This window comes from Phyllobates terribilis, unplaced genomic scaffold (assembly GCF_046119375.1).
Source record: "Phyllobates terribilis strain yellow unplaced genomic scaffold, ASM4611937v1 Scaffold_4__5_contigs__length_816908805, whole genome shotgun sequence".
NCBI classification, from domain to species: domain Eukaryota; kingdom Metazoa; phylum Chordata; class Amphibia; order Anura; family Dendrobatidae; genus Phyllobates; species Phyllobates terribilis.
This window is the reverse complement of record NW_027362764.1, coordinates 696,861,596-696,878,237: the sequence shown is the minus strand read 5'-3', so window position 1 is coordinate 696,878,237 and position 16,642 is coordinate 696,861,596. Positions and strand designations below refer to the sequence as shown.

The window sequence follows — 16,642 nt, the reverse complement described above, 5'->3', positions numbered from 1 at the left end:
TGCCGTATTTGGATTCACAAACGTCACTTATAGGATTTATAAAAATAAAGTTACCCACATTTTTATGATTTTCCTTCAACTTTAGGTTAAATAAGGTTCAGCTTATGTGTTTTTACACCAAATATAAAATAATCCATAGTGTAGGACGTTTTGTTTTTCTAAGGATTTTACAGCAAGTGATTTGTGCCAACACAAATACCTGTTTTTTTATTGTCTATACCATTTCCTCAGTGGCCATAGCTTTGCCCATGTGTTGCTTTCTGTTAGATTCCATCATTTTGTAGAGGCTGTGTTACATTTTATTAGTATATGATTTATGATTTAAAGGGCCAGTGAGCCATAAACGCAATGTCTAACATTAAGAAACATTTAGTCACATCCACAAATCTAGATTCGGAATCTCCATACTTTCACTGGCCTTGACACATTTCACATTGTACTAACATCTGTTGCGTAACTGAATACAAACTAAAGTTATATTTTATTAGCCGTTACATCCAATTGGTTTCAATGGGAGCATAGAAAAATATCTCCCTCAACAATCTCAATTTGATTAGTTCTGATCACTCTTTTATTTCTTTAGAATATTTTTGTCCATTTTTTGTCCATTTTGGATCTTCTTGTGCTGTGGCGTTTGAGCCATCATTTTGTTCAAAGAACTTTCACAAAGCATCAGCAAAGTTTTTGTTAAATCTCGGAATATTTCCTGAATAATCTAAAAATATCACACAAATTGCCTGTTCTAGATAGTCTTAAATTTGATGGTTCTTTCAGACGCTACAAAAATATAAATAATTCCACATGTGCTCTATTTATTTCAAAAGGTGTTCCAACGATAAAATAATCTCTAAAGACTTACATTTTTTATTTATTTTACTCACTTACATAGCGCCATTAATTACACAGCGCTTCACAAACAATATTGGCACTGTCCCCATCAGGGCTCACAATCAAAATTCCCTATCAGTATGTCTTTGGAGTATGGGAGGAAACCGGAGGAAACCCGCACAAACACAGAGAGAACATACAAACTCCTTGCAGATGTTCTCCTTAGTGGGATTTGAACCCAGGGCCCCAGTGCTGCAAGGTTGCAGTGCTAACCACTGAGCCACCGTGCTGTCTGTATGACTAGTACAACTTATCTTGATATACCATTCTGAATCTTCTTCAGTACTCCACTCCCCACAAAAGATGGACACAAGGTCCTCAAACACATTAGACTAACGTTCTCTAAACCTGCCAATATTGGCGGGACCAGCCAACAGTCTAATGTGCATGTTGGCCCTCAATTCTCCCCCAACAGATGATATCGGAGAAAGAAGGATCCAACACATTCGATTTCTAATAGTCAATCCTTTTGTACTCCAAGTGAGCGCTTGGCCGAGCCAAACATTTTTGTGTTTTGAGGACTTAGGAGAGACACCTGTTGGTGGAATGATCGGCTAAACGATTATTTGACTAACAGCTATTTATTGTGTATGGGGGAACTTTACGAGGGGACCAGTAAACCATTTATTGTGTATGTGGGCCTCCTGACTCGGAGAGAAATAAGGATTGGGAATGTTGAATTTTTAGTGCCGATCTTTTTGTTCAGCAGCTTACCTTCTCCTCCCTGTTAAGGACACATGCATGTTTGGCCAAGTTTGTGGGGTTTGTTAGAGGTTTAACATATACAACCAGCTTGACTTCATTTTTGGAAGACAATGGAGACATGAGACATAACATATATTGTCCCCCATCACAATTTAAGCCAGACTTGTGAGCTGAACAGACCAATGTCACAAAACATCATCTAGTACCATTTCATTGGGCTCCACATCGGTGGCTGCCACATCCTAACCTATCACATTTTACTAACTAAAGAAAATTTAATTCTTGAAATTGAACAATAACTACTAAAATGCAATAGGCTATTGCTAAATTTAGCTAAAATCTTTACAGGCAGACATGAGTGCATCTGTTTTTTGTGAAATGCTGTTGTCTGTGGGTAGATGGTGACCCCAATATTCTCCTCTGCTCTCCCCATTAATTCATTTACCTAATAACAATCCATTGCACAGCATTGGCAGTCTGCCATTGAACAGTTTACTTTGGGTTCAATGTACCTTGGTCTAGAAAGCAGACTCCCATGTGAGATTTCTATTACTGAGATTATATTTATATAACATTGTGAGACGTATGCCCATAAGCTCAAGTCCTTACAAATTGCTCTATTTTACTTGTAACTATCTTTGGTCGTCTGAGGCAGTCCCATATCACCCCCTTATCTCCTTATTAATGAGAAAATATGACTTACTCCGTGTAGCTAAATGTTAACTCCAGTATTTTGGCTAGCAGACTCCCAGATAGAATAACACTGCAAATAATCAGATATAATTTGAGTCTGATGAAAATCACAACAAAGTATTTTTAGTGGCTAATTTGTAATACCACATAGTTTTGTCATATATTTTTCACAGCTGTTCAGCAGCTTGGCTAAGCTGTTCTTGGAAGAGTTCGCTCTTTACGCTGAAATATTTCTATGGTTACAACATTTCGCTTTCATTCTCATGGAAGATGGGTTTATGACGTGAAACCCTTTATTGATATAGACATTTTAAAGGGGTTGTCCACTACTCGGACAACCCCTTCTCAATCATTTGTTTGCCCCCAGTTAAATAATAACACCTATATTCACCTCCGCTGCCAGCACCATTCCAGCTGTGTCAGCACTGTCACTCTTGGGGATCGTGTGACATTTTTATGTCATGCTATCCCTGCATCCAATCAGTGCTGACTTCACTCTCTCTCCCTTCGGACAAATCACATACACCCGGAGAAAGTGAGAGCTGCTGCCTACTATTACTATACCTACAGTGCCAAACCATTGTGACTGCAAACTCCTTTATGACGCCATCTGTGTGCTAGTAGAGTGGCATGAAAGAAGGCGTACTTTTGTGCTATGATCTGGTGAAGGGGTGTTTGATTTTATTCTTTGTTTTTAGCTGTGAAAATCTCTGCTGAAACATATTATACCCGGCTAGGTACAGTATAGGCTCAATAGAAAGTCTATGGAGTCCATAAACCACTGTATGCATGGCTACTGGAGAAGCTGATCACTTCTACACAGTGTTTGATTAATGAGGGTGTCAGGACCCGGCACTTCCGAAGAATAACTGTGATTTGTAATAAGTTACTCTTTAAATATTGCTCAATGTTATCAGGCTTCCTAATTAATAAATGTAGCAAACATATTAGAAAATTATTTGGTGGCAATAATACTTGCAGTAGCTGTCGTAAATAGTATAACTAGCTGCTGGTTAGGCTAGATGGTGAATAAACACTTTTACACTACAGGAAGTATCATTGTTGCAGTTTCTAGATGTTACTTCCACGGCAACAGACTACAAACAAACCTTGTGTAGTCTGATCCTGCAGTCTTAAGCCCTTTTATCCGTCCTGTTTGCTGCTAACTTACATATCTTAGTTAGCAAGAAATAGGAACTGATGGATAGCAATGTGACTGCAGGATCAGACTACACATGGCTTGTTTGTAGTCTGTTACTGAGGAATCAGAAGACGATTTGTAAAGTTTTTTTATTTTAGATTTTAGATGCATTTTAAAGCCGTTGTCTGGCCTTGGGGTACAAGTCTTCAGGCTTGTGAATGCTCACATTGCATGCACTGAGCGATGTAAGGATTCTCTGTTTCTGCTGCCAGGAGGTGCAGGCATGTGACTGTAAGTATGCTATTTGCATACATGTGGTCACGTGCCAACTAGACGTTCGTGGCCTTGCTCAATGCAAGTGTATTGAGCGAGGCTGAACATGTCTAGTCGGACTGTGGATGGAAGTATGCAAATCGCATACTTGCAGTCATATGACTGTCCACTCCCAGTACCAGAGAATCTTCACAGTACAAGCAATGTAAAGATTCACAAGTCGGCAGTCGCATAGAGTGATTTCAGACATGTACCCCAAGTTCAGAAAAACCCTTTAAGCAGTTAACAAATGGTGATGATGATGGACTTACCCTTTTAGGATATTAGAACCCAGTGTACAGTTCTATGATTTATTATATGATAACCCCTGACATATAGTAAATCACAAGCAATGTGATCACATCGTCCATAGATAAGGAAACATGAGTTTGTCGAAATGTTAAAGGAACTTATAGAATCTATATAAATGTTAAAATCCACTAATTAATATGCCTTGTGTCCGCATAAACTAAAAAGATCGTCCCCGTTCTTACGCCAGCCAAGCTTGACGCTGATATTTGTGCGCCCGCGCTCACACACAGCTCAGTCAGTGCTGCTCGCTGTCGAAAAATCCATTTGCATTAATTTCTTTGGAATATTTGCAATCTGTCAGAGAATGTCATGGTGTTATGCTGTCGACATTCCTACAGAAGGCATGAAACAGCTGTGACAATGAGATTTTTGTGTACAGTAGACAATACTTGCAGCGTGATATCAGAGTGGGCTTTACTGTCAGTCTCAAGTACTAACAAATGAGCAATACTCTCAATGTGTTCTTTTTTTTTTCTCTCTCTTCCTCCTCTGCAGAATCGCATCGGGAATTCCTACACAGGCCCGCTTCTGGATATGTGCCAGAGGAAATTTGGAAGAAAGCTGGTAAGGATTGTTTAAAAACACAGACCTAGTGTTCTGGCAGATGTGTGCAGTTGTTAATGCACTGATGTGAGGAATCAAAAAACAGACTGATTAGTAACAGAGCGAAATTGCAATAATCCGTAATAAATGCTCAAAATTATAATATGGGTTACTGTGGAATTCCTTTGTAGAAAATCTTCAACCCCAGGAGATACTATTGATCTTTTATGTTGGCTGTGTCATTACTATGCATGGTCCCATTAGCCTGTATTGTTGAGATGCGTCCGTAATGTTTCAAGAACCCATTTAAAATGGTGAATGATGTTTAAGATGAATTAATAGGCAAAACGTGTGCCCTTTGTGCCATATTTTCTACTACTGGGCTTAGTGTTTGCTATTTGAAGCATCATACCAATGAAACGATATAATATTTTTTCTAGCTTTTTATGTATTGGGTATTTTTTTTCTATTATTATTATTTTTAGGATTATTTCTAAGCTGTTTTACACTCCAGAAAACAAAATGTTTTTTGTAAATTCATTTTTTTTTCATTGTTATTTTTATTATTATTATTAGGCTGTTTTACCCCTAGAAAACAAAATTGATTTTAAGAAAAGTAAATTAAAACTAACAATTAAAAATAAATAAATAAATAAATATAATAATAATAATAATAATAATAATAATAATAATAAAAATGACAATATAATAATTAAATAATAACTTAAAATAAATAATGAAAAAAAAAATAATAATAATAGTAATTAAATGGAGAACAAAATAATTAAATAATAATTACAAATAAATTATTAAAAAATATAAAATAAATAATACTAATAGTAATTAAATTGTGAATATAATTATTAAATAATAATTGAAAATAAATCCGGTAATTAAAAATATATGAAATAAATATTAAATAAAACATGAAATAATTCTGATAATAATAAAATAATAGTAATTAAATGGTGAATAAAATAATGAAATAATAATTTAAAATAAATAATTAAAAAAATATAAAACAAATAATAAATAAATAAAATCAAATGAGTAAAACTAAAATAATAGTAAAAGAACAATAAATAAATAAAATAATTAAATAATGATTAGAAATAAAATAATTTTAAAAAATTATCGCTATTATTTTTGAAATGCGTTGAATATAGTTGTATTTAAAAAAAATTATTTAGTTCTACTGTGTTTTAAAATATAAAACATTTAAAGAAGAAAAAAAGTCAGTATTCCACATTTACGCTCTTATGAAATTGCATTGATTGTAAAATTTGTGATGAATCAATCTCTTAAGTTAAAAATAAACTGGAACCATCATAATAAAAGACGACGGATACCGCATTCTATAGTTCGGTAAGCAAGCTTTGTTTGCATTTGGTAATAAATATGCAAGCACCTTGTGAGCATCCTATCAATTCTCTGCGCAGATCTGTGCGTGCCTGTGGGACTAGAATAGGAATGCATAATTTAAATATAAATTGCCTGATTAGCATATACAATTAGTCAAGCTGTAGCTTTGATCGTAAGCAAAAATTATTGTCCTGTATTGCCACTTAGATAGAATTTTAATTCACCTTGAATATTCAAAGTAAATTAGGCCCAGGTTGCATTATTCACGGGTTTCATATTAAGAACCACCGGCTTCACTATGTTCAAAACATATTTTTGAAAATTGGAGAAAAATACAAGTACAATTTTTGATTTAATAAAAAAAACAAAAAACATTTTTCATGAAGATAAAGAAAATATATTTTAGAATTCCAGCCTTTTCATTTTCAGGAGAAATTCTAAGGTTATTTGTCATGATTACAAATTATAGTTGCATTTTATAATCTTAAATTTGAGAATAAGAAAAGTAAAAAAAAAAACCCGTTCGGATGTTTTGCTAATGGTGTGTGGGAAAATGAATATCTTCAGTGGTTTCCAGTGTCTTTAAAGATTGCTTCCTGAAACGTAATCATTTGTTCTTAATTTTTAATATCTGGTAATATGATTCTATTAGAAATCTATGTTCTTAATTAAACAGAACATTTAATTAAGGTGCTTTTTAAGCGAGTGAAACAATTAGGTGAAAACACTTGAATGAAACATGTCATAATTAGTTTTAATAGGGTGTTAATTGGTACAACGTTTGCCAAGTTAATAATTACTGCTTATTAAATTTTCAATTATTCATTGTCATTTTGGTTTGAATAAAGATGAAAATTAGATAAACTGGATCTAGTGGAAGATATCTTTCCTTGATAATTAAATTAGATCTTTACTTTAAATGAAGTATTTTAGTCTGTCTTTGTAGTGAATAAGCGATTGAAAAAAATCTATAAAAAACCACATATTTTTGCATTTTTTATTATTTCATTTATTTTTACTACATTTTTTCTTTCTATTATTTTAGAATAAAAAGGTATTTTCTTTGTGTTGTGACATAAGTAAGAAACAAAGAAATCACGAAAAAGATTCCTTAGGAATATTTTAGCTTTAGCAATTTAAAAAAAAATCTGTCTCATGAAAAATATAATGTAGGCAGTATTATACATCTAATGAGGTAAAACTAATCACGTATGCTGGTGATTGTAAAACGTAGCTATTTTTCCATTGACTTTTAGTATATATGACCATCGGGCAATTATTAATTATGTTTTTAATGTGTATTTTTAAAGGTTGGTATATCAGAATACATATGCAAATCCAAATATGTGAATTAAATAAGTCTTACTTTAAAATAACTGTGTTTTTTAATATATTTAACATGTTTGCACATGTTGATTGCAGTATTTTGTTGATATACAATAGTGTGATATATATTGTGCTGGTCTCTTATGTGTTATGGGTTGCCCATTAAAACAGTTGTCCACTACTTGGACAACCCCTTCTCATACCCCACGCTTGGCCCCGATAAAATAAAAAAGCTTATACTCACCTCCCATGCCGGCATCTTTCCAGCAATGTCGGTATTCGCATTCTCGGGGCTCTCGTGTGGTTTGATTGGGCGTCAGGCTCACGTGTCATAATGACCGCATGAGAGCTTGGGAATGCGAGTGTCGACACTGCTGGAATGGTGCCGGCATGGGAGGTGAGTATAAGCCTTTTCTATTTTATCGCGCCAAAAATAAATGGCTAATTTATTGGTCCATAAATAGAATCTACTGTTAGAAAGCAGCAATGAAAAAATTATGAAAAATTATTATGAAAAAAATACTTTTCGGTGTTGTTTAGAGATGAGCAGATCGCTTCACGCAACCCCAGTCCACAGCCCAGGTCAGTGCTCTCTGGGCAGGAGCTGCACAAAATTCCTTACCTTGTAGGATCCCAGGCTCAGCTTAGGATTTGTCAGGCTGGTGTTTTATCTGCATCCTGCACACAATATACATGACGTCCTACCAGGCCGACGACTCAAACGATAACTCAGAACCTCAGGTTATTCGCGCATCTCCTGTCCACGGAGACATGAATCGCAGACCAAAGTGCACAAAGTGATCCATTTATCTTTAAAGAGGTATTCCCATCTCCAAGATCCTATCACAATATGTAGTAGGTGTAATAATAGTAATATTAGCAAATATCTCCAATTACAAATGTAGTATATTTTTTCTGATTCACTATCTCTCTTCCTTCATGTGCAGGCATCGCAGGACCTTGGGTATCCATGGTTACGTCCACTGATAAAGTCACAGTTAGCTAGTTGCTAGTGGTCGTAACCGTGGATACCTAAGGTCCTGTGATGCCTGCACATGAGGAAAGAGATAGTGAATCAAAAATACTATACTACACTTGTAATTGAAGATATTTGCTAATATTATTATTATTACACCTACTACATATTGGGATAGGGTCTTGGAGATGGGAATACTCCTTTAATGTTGTTTTAAAAGAAAGCAGCATGAAATCTTGCAGGTTTCATACTCATGACCACTGAGTCTCATATTAGGCTGACATTTAAAAGGTACCTGTGGTGTCCAAATGTTAAATGCTCTTAACTTGCAGATATATGGTTAATGTGTAGGTTATTAGCGTGCTGAAGCCGTGTGGCCGCCGCACTGATAGCCTGGCTACCGGGAGGAAATTAACTTTATTCTTCCCGGCAGCCTCTGGCTTTCAGTCATAGAGGCGCGTCTGCAATCATTGCTCAGTATATAGTTGGTGACTGTAAGCATGCCCCAGCACTGACTGACAGCCAGCTCTACAGTTCATCACTGCTGAGCTCGCTGTCAGTCAGTGCCGGGACGTGGTTACAGCTTCCGCTCACTATGACTGAATCCGAGCCGGCCGCACCTCTATGACTAAAAGCTGGAGGCTGCCAGGAGGAATAAAATCATTTTCCCCCCCAGTAGCCAGGCTTTTAGTGCAGCTGCCGCCTAGCTTTAAAATGCTATTAACCTGCAAATGAACACTGTATCTGCAAGTTAATTGCATTTTTTGACATGATAGGTTTCCTTTAAGTTGCCCAAACATATTAATCTAAAGGTGACATAAAAGGGTGAATTCAACCATAGTAAACATTCAAAAATAGGTCAGCCATGTTTGAAAGTTCAGTAATCGCTAGTAGTTGACTGTAGGTATGACTACACATGGAACAACAACACATAGGGGAGATGTCTAGATGGGTATACAAGTTTAATGAATGATCATTCATCCTTTGCCCATATGATTGGATATGCAGGTAACTAGTGGTGATCAAAAAGATTTGAAGATTTGCAGGAAACTGATCTAGTGGCCACGTTAGTAATTCGTGATCATTGGACCAGCACCATATAAACTTCCTCCCCAGCAATACTTCTGATTAGTAAGCATTGGAATGACGGCAGATAGGAGGAGGCGCGCAAGGCTCTGGTTGAGCAGCCCGTTTACAGATTCCTAACCTGACCGCTGGACCTGGGTCCAATGAATCTTTTTGATCATATTCTTTGGCCACTTTAAATAACTGTAATGGCTTTTTTATTACTGGGTATGTGAATATTTTGTACTTTGGGCATTTTTTGACCCTACATTTACCCTACCTGTATTGCACTATATTTATTTGCAACTTTATGGCTTGTGCAAATTAGTTCCCAACCCTGTTACCATGTCTGTATACTTGTGCTATTTTTATTTATGTTTTAATTAATTATCGTATAAATAAAGTTGAATAGATATTGTTATGATTGGTTCCGCACATGAGAAATATATCCACACATGAATGTACAGTATATGTCCTGCATTCAAGGTGCACTGGGTATATGCACTTTGTAGTGACCCCTGAGGTGTAAGTGCAGCTTATTTTAGTAAATAAAGATTGATAATAGAAAAGTCTGGCATTTCCCAGGGTTTGTACAGTTCATGTCCTTTTTCAGGACTCATGTATTTCTGTCACACAGCTTCTTATCCTTGAACAGTTTGGGTTCTCCATTGTTCTTTGTGGACCTCCACGTAGCATGTAGATTCACAGAAATATCCTAATTGTCTTATAGAGGAAGCAGTAAACGAGGTGAAAAGACAAGCGATGACAGAACTGCAAAAAGCAGTGTCGGAGGCAGAAAGAAAAGCACATGAAATGATTACTACAGAAAGAGCAAAAATGGAAAGGACGGTGGCAGAAGCAAAGAGGCAAGCTGCAGAGGACGCACTCTCCGTCATTAACCAGCAAGAAGACTCAAACGAGGTAAAAAAGATAGAAACGCCAGCTAAAGCCAGAGACCCCACCTTATGTCAGCTGTGAACATTTTGTATTGTACACACAGAATTCAGAAAAAAAGTAATTCCAGACTATTGTGTGGTTTATTTTTAAAGCTGATCTGGAACATAAGGTTTTTTATATTGAATTATTATTATTAGATAGATAAATAGATACATAGATAGATGGATAGATATGTGATCGATAGATGGATAGATAATAAATAGATAATAGATAGGACAGCACTGTGGCTCAGTGGTTGGCACTGCAGCCTTGCAGCGCTGGGGTCCTGGGTTCAAATCCCACCAAGGACAACATCTGCAAGGAGTTTGTATGTTCTCCCCATGTTTGCGTGGGTTTCCTCCAGGATCTCCGGTTTCCTCTCACACTCAAAAGACATACTGATAGGGAATCTAGATTGTGAGCCCCGATGGGGACAGCGACGATAATGTCTGTAAAGCGCTGTGGAATCAATGGCACTATATAAGTGAGTAAAATAAGTAAATAAATATATGGATAGATAGATAATATGTAGATATGTGATTAATGGATGATAGATAGATAGATAGATAGATAGTTAAGTGACCGTCAATATGCAATTTCTGTGGAGAGAAGCAGATGAGAATGTAGTCGGCATGTGACTGCTACTCTGGCAATCAATGGGGATCCTAACATAGAGTGACTGTAGAAATCTTGTGTCATTAACACTGCCTGAATTTTCCAATCTACAGAGTTACTGCAGACATTTTTCTGAAGCCCCAAAAAATCTGTATAAAAATGAACAATCCCTTTAAGTCACATATATCAAACTTTGGCCAGCGGACCAAATATGGCTCGCAGTGTGAATATATTTGGCCCGTGATACCAGGCGGGCCCCCCCCACACTTGGCATCGCACTCCCGGATGCCGATACAGTTGAAAGCAATGATGAAGGAGGGAGCATCATCTGACGCTCCCTCCACCACCATTATCCCTCTGTGTCTGACATCTCAGTGCAGTGGGCGAGATGATGTAACTGCAATGTGCCCGCTGTGCTGAGTATTTTTTTTTTAATGTGGGACCCATTATTCTGTATGAAGGACAATGCAGGGTCCTGCTATACTGTGTGGAGGACTATGTGGGGGCCATTATACTAAATGAAGCACTATGTGGGGCTATTGTACTGTATGGAGCACTATGTGGGGTCATTATACTGTATGGAGCACTATGTGGGGCCATTATACTGTATGGAGGACTATGTGGTGCTATTGTACTGTATGGAGCTCTATGTGGGGTCATTATACTGTATGGAGCACTATGTGGGGCTATTGTACTGTATGGAGCACTATGTGGGGCCCATTATTCTGTATGTGTCACGGGTGTGTCGCCACGAAGATCGTCACGATTACACAGCCTGACTTCTCGCAGCTGACTTTTTGGTGCTTTGTGTTTTTCGGCAGTGAGGGAGTTAATTCTCTCTCTCTCTGTGCTAGACGAGGTCCAGCCTCGCCCAGCTGCAATCAATGCTGCTGTAGTGAGACTCCTTCAAATGCCTGCTGGTCTGTTAGGGAAGTGTCGGTGAAAGCATTTCATGCAGACTAACAGAGCGGATCGTGGTATTTGGAGTTTCAGAGATAAGTGTATTCGGAGAGTTTTTTCCCTTCCTCGCTTTATCATTTATCTCCTTTCCGGTTGGTGTTCCCTCTGTTGTAGTTGTGTAGTTTTTGTATGCAAGGTGGTTTTGGTTTTTCCCTTGTACTGTCTCGTTCGTCTAAGTACTGTGTGTGGGCATATTATTACTTGTCCCCTTTTGTTGTGATCGGGGTCCTTCTCAGGACTAGATTACTTAGGTGCAGGGATCCTCAGGAGGTAGGGGTTACGCTGGCGGCCTGGACCTCTGTACCTTTAACAGTACCTCCAGGTTGAGGGATTAGTCAGGGCCCCAGCTTAGGGTCAGCTTAGGCCCCCTACCTCCAGTATACAGAGACAGCGTGATATTTTCACCGACCACTTAGTTTTTCTCCAGCTACCATGGATCCAGTAGCCGGTCTAGCTCGGCAGTTGCAGAGTTTGTCCATGGAGCTGGCGGACGTTAGGTCCAAGGTTTTGTATCCTCAGGAGCAAGCCGGACCAGAACCTAAAGTAGCTCTCCCTGACAGGTTCACTGGGGGGCGGGACAAGTTTTTTGTTTTCCGGGAGGCATGCAAGTTGTACTTTCGGCTGCGGCCTCGGTCATTGGGGAGTGAAGAACAAAGGGTGGGAATTGTCATCTCGCTCCTACAAGGGGACCCACAATCTTGGGCGTTCTCTCTTCCCCCGGGCTCCCCGGCTCTCCAGTCAGTGGATAGGTTTTTCGCTGCTCTGGGACTCGTATATGATGACCCAGATCGGATCTCCCTTGCTGAGTCTAAGTTACGTAGGATTCAGCAGGGAGATCGTCCGGCGGAGGAATTCTGTTCGGAGTTCCGTAGGTGGGCCACGGACACCCAGTGGAATGACCCGGCTCTTAGGAGCCAGTTTTGTCAAGGTTTATCCGACAAATTACAGGATGTGTTGGCACAGTATGACTCTCCCGCGTCACTGGAAGCCGCTATGGCCCTTGCTATTCGCGTTGACAGAAGGCTTCGGGAGAGGTGCGGGATAACTCTACCCCCTGTGATGACTCCACCTCCTACAAGGTCCCCTCATATGGTGGTTCCCCTGGTCAGTCCAGAGGAGCCTATGCAATTAGGAGGGACATCATTTCGGGGGAGGAGACCGGTGGTGCGCCATAAGACAGGAAGGTGTTTCTTCTGCGGGAGAAAGGGACATTTTATTGGGGGGTGTCCATCCCGTCCCTTACAGAGTGAAGAGTCGTCGGAAAACTGTTGATCCCAGGTTGTGTGGTGGACGGCAATCTGGGAGTAGGTATTTCGTCCCTAGGTTCGTCTCAGTTTCTCGTACCGGCGGAGGTGGTGGTGGGTACGAGAACTGAGAGGATATTTGTTCTTCTGGATAGTGGGGCCGGGGCTAATCTGGTTGATGCTCGGTTTGCCCGGGTTCAAGGTATGCGATTGAGTGAGTTGGCTAAACCCATCCCCATATTCTCGATCGATGCCAGGCCTCTCGGTCAGGGAAGTTTTTTGCAAGCTGTGCATGACGTAAAACTTCAAGTGGGGGCGATACATAAAGAACTGTTGTCTTGCTACGTGTTGGAGGGTCTTCCCACTCCTATAGTGTTGGGCCTTCCTTGGTTAACTAAGCATAACCCGGTTATTAATTGGCAAACCAGAGAGATAAGCCAATGGAGTAAATTCTGTAATAAAAACTGCATGAACACGGTCATCGGTGCGGTTACTCCTTGGGTCTTACCTCCATTTCTGGCGGACTTTGAGGATGTATTCTCGGAGAAAGGGTGTCAGGAACTACCTCCTCATCGCGAGTATGACTGTTCTGTAAAACTGCTCCCTGAGGCCAAGTTACCTAAAGCTAGGTTGTATAACCTTTCTGGTCCTGAGAGGCAGGCCATGAAGGATTATATCTCAGAAAGTCTGGCTAAGGGGCATATTAGACCTTCATCTTCACGGGTGGCTGCGGGGTTCTTCTTTGTTAAGAAGAAAGATGGATTCCTACGCCCTTGCCTGGATTTCCGTGAACTTAATCGGATTACGGTCCGAGATCCGTATCCGCTCCCACTTATTCCCGATCTCTTTAATCAGATCGTGGGCGCCAAATGGTTCTCTAAGTTGGATCTCAGGGGGGCGTACAATCTGATTAGGATGAAGGAGGGGGATGAGTGGAAGACGGCGTTTAACACTCCGGAGGGGCATTATGAGAACCTTGTCATGCCATTCGGTCTGACTAATGCCCCGGCGGTGTTCCAACACTTTGTTAATGACATTTTTCGCCGCCTGGTGGGACAGTTTGTTGTCATATATCTGGATGATATCTTAATTTACTCGCCGGATCTGGTGTCTCATCAGGAGCACGTTAGGCAGGTGTTACAGATCTTGCGGGATAATAAACTGTATGCCAAATGGGAAAAGTGTGTGTTCGCCGTACAGGAACTCCAGTTTTTAGGCTTCCTGGTTTCAGCGTCCGGTTTTCGTATGGACCCTGGGAAAGTGCGGGCAGTTCTTGAGTGGGATCGGCCAGAGAATCTTAAGGCACTACAACGTTTCCTGGGGTTTGCTAATTATTACCGGAAGTTCATTCGTAATTTCTCGTCCATGGTTAAGCCTCTCACAGACATGACTAAAAAGGGGACGGATTTTTCTAGGTGGTCTGACAAGGCTTGTCAAGCATTCTCCTCCTTGAAAAAATGTTTTGCCTCGGCACCCATACTCATTCAACCTGATGCGTCACAGCCATTCATTGTAGAGGTAGACGCTTCCGAGGTAGGGGTGGGAGCAGTATTGTCACAAGGTTCGTCCCCTGGTAAGTGGCATCCGTGCGCCTTTTTCTCTAAAAAATTGTCGTCCGCTGAGAGGAATTACGATGTCGGCAATAGGGAACTCTTGGCCATTAAGTTAGCTTTTGAGGAGTGGCGCCATTTTTTGGAGGGGGCAGTCCATCTGGTCACCGTTATCACCGATCACAAGAACCTGCTATATCTGGAGTCCGCGAAACGTCTGAATCCCAGACAAGCTAGGTGGTCATTGTTTTTTACCAGGTTTAATTTTGTCGTTACATATCGTCCTGGGTCAAAAAATGTAAAGGCGGATGCCTTATCTCGTAGTTTCCCTGGGGCCGGGAATACGGACGACCCGATTCCTATCCTTCAGGAGGGGGTGGTGGTTTCGGCAGTATGCTCTGAGCTGGAGGAGGAGGTATTGGAGGCTCAGGGGGACGCCCCTGTTGGACCTCCGGGGAGACTGTTTGTTCCAGATCAGTTGCGACAAAAGGTGATCGAGGCACACCATAACTCAGTTTTTGCAGGACACCCGGGGAGTAAAGCAACTGTGGATCTCCTCTCGCGTCGGTTTTGGTGGCCTAACTTACATAAGGAGGTGGTAACTTTTGTCGCGTCCTGTGGGGTTTGTGCACGCTCTAAGACCTCACATACCCGTCCGTCTGGGGCCCTCTTACCTTTGAAGATCCCGGAGCGTCCTTGGACTCATCTGTCTATGGACTTTATTACGGACCTCCCTCAGTCTTCGGGTAAAACGGTCATACTCGTTGTAGTGGACAGGTTCAGCAAGATGGCACATTTTATCGCTCTTCCTGCTCTCCCTAATGCTAAAACTCTTGCGCAGGTGTTCATTGGGGAGATTGTGAGGCTTCACGGGGTACCCTCCGAGGTGGTGTCTGATCGGGGGTCTCAGTTTGTGTCCAAGTTCTGGAAGGCGTTTTGTGCACGGCGGGGGATGCATTTGTCGTTCTCATCGGCTTTTCATCCTCAGACCAATGGTCAGACGGAACGAATGAACCAGAGCTTGGAGACATATCTCCGGTGTTTTGTGTCAGAGAACCAGGAGGACTGGGCTTCTTTCTTACCTCTGGCAGAGTTTGCTCTTAATAATAGGCGGAGCGAGTCCACTGGTAAGTCCCCGTTTTTTGGGGCATATGGTTTCACCCCCAGTTTTGTACTTTCAGTAGGGGGGGCTCTTCGGGGGTTCCTGAGGAGGAACGATTTTCCTCATCACTCGCTTCAGTATGGAGAGGGGTGCTGAAGAATCTGAATACTATGGGGAACCGATACAAACGTATGGCTGATAGGAGGAGAGTGTCTGGTCCGGACCTAAGTGTGAACGATCGGGTATGGTTGTCTACCAGGAATATAAAACTTAAGGTTCCCTCCTGGAAACTGGGTCCCAGGTTCATCGGGCCGTACAGAATCAGTTCTATAATTAATCCGGTGGCATTCCGTCTTGACCTCCCCCCTACGTTTAAAATACACAACGTGTTCCACAGATCGTTGCTTAAGAGGTATGTGGCGCCGGTGGTACCGTCACCTTTACCTCCCCCTCCAGTGGTGGTCAATGGTAACTTGGAGTTCCAGGTATCGAGGGTCATCGATTCACGCTTTAATCGCCGGTCCCTTCAGTACCTGGTTCATTGGAAAGGGTATGGTCCTGAGGAGAGGATGTGGGTTCCTGCGTCGGATATTAACGCAGACCGATTAGTTCGGGCCTTCCACACGACTCACCCGGATAAACCTGGCCCTGAGGGTCCGGAGGCCCCTCGTAGAAGGGGGGGTACTGTCACGGGTGTGTCACCACGAAGATCGTCACGATTACACAGCCTGACTTCTCGCAGCTGACTTTTTGGTGCTTTGTGTTTTTCGGCAGTGAGGGAGTTAATTCTCTCTCTCTCTGTGCTAGACGAGGTCCAGCCTCGCCCAGCTGCAATCAATGCTGCTGTAGTGAGACTCCTTCAAATGCCTGCTGGTCTGTTAGGGAAGTGTCGGTGAAAGCATTTCATGCAGA

At 40.9% G+C, this 16,642-nt stretch overlaps 1 protein-coding gene across 6 annotated transcripts in view; it reads left to right on the top strand.

The window, feature by feature from the left end:
• RUNX1T1 (RUNX1 partner transcriptional co-repressor 1) overlaps positions 1-16,642 on the top strand; it is a 167,680-nt gene that overhangs the window by 138,877 nt on the left and 12,161 nt on the right. For all 6 annotated transcript variants that reach the window (XM_073679576.1, XM_073679582.1, XM_073679579.1 and 3 more), the window contains exons 9-10: positions 4,547-4,615; positions 10,054-10,244. In XM_073679576.1, coding sequence (XP_073535677.1) covers positions 4,547-4,615; positions 10,054-10,244 — 260 coding nt within the window. The remainder of the gene's footprint in view (positions 1-4,546; positions 4,616-10,053; positions 10,245-16,642) is intronic.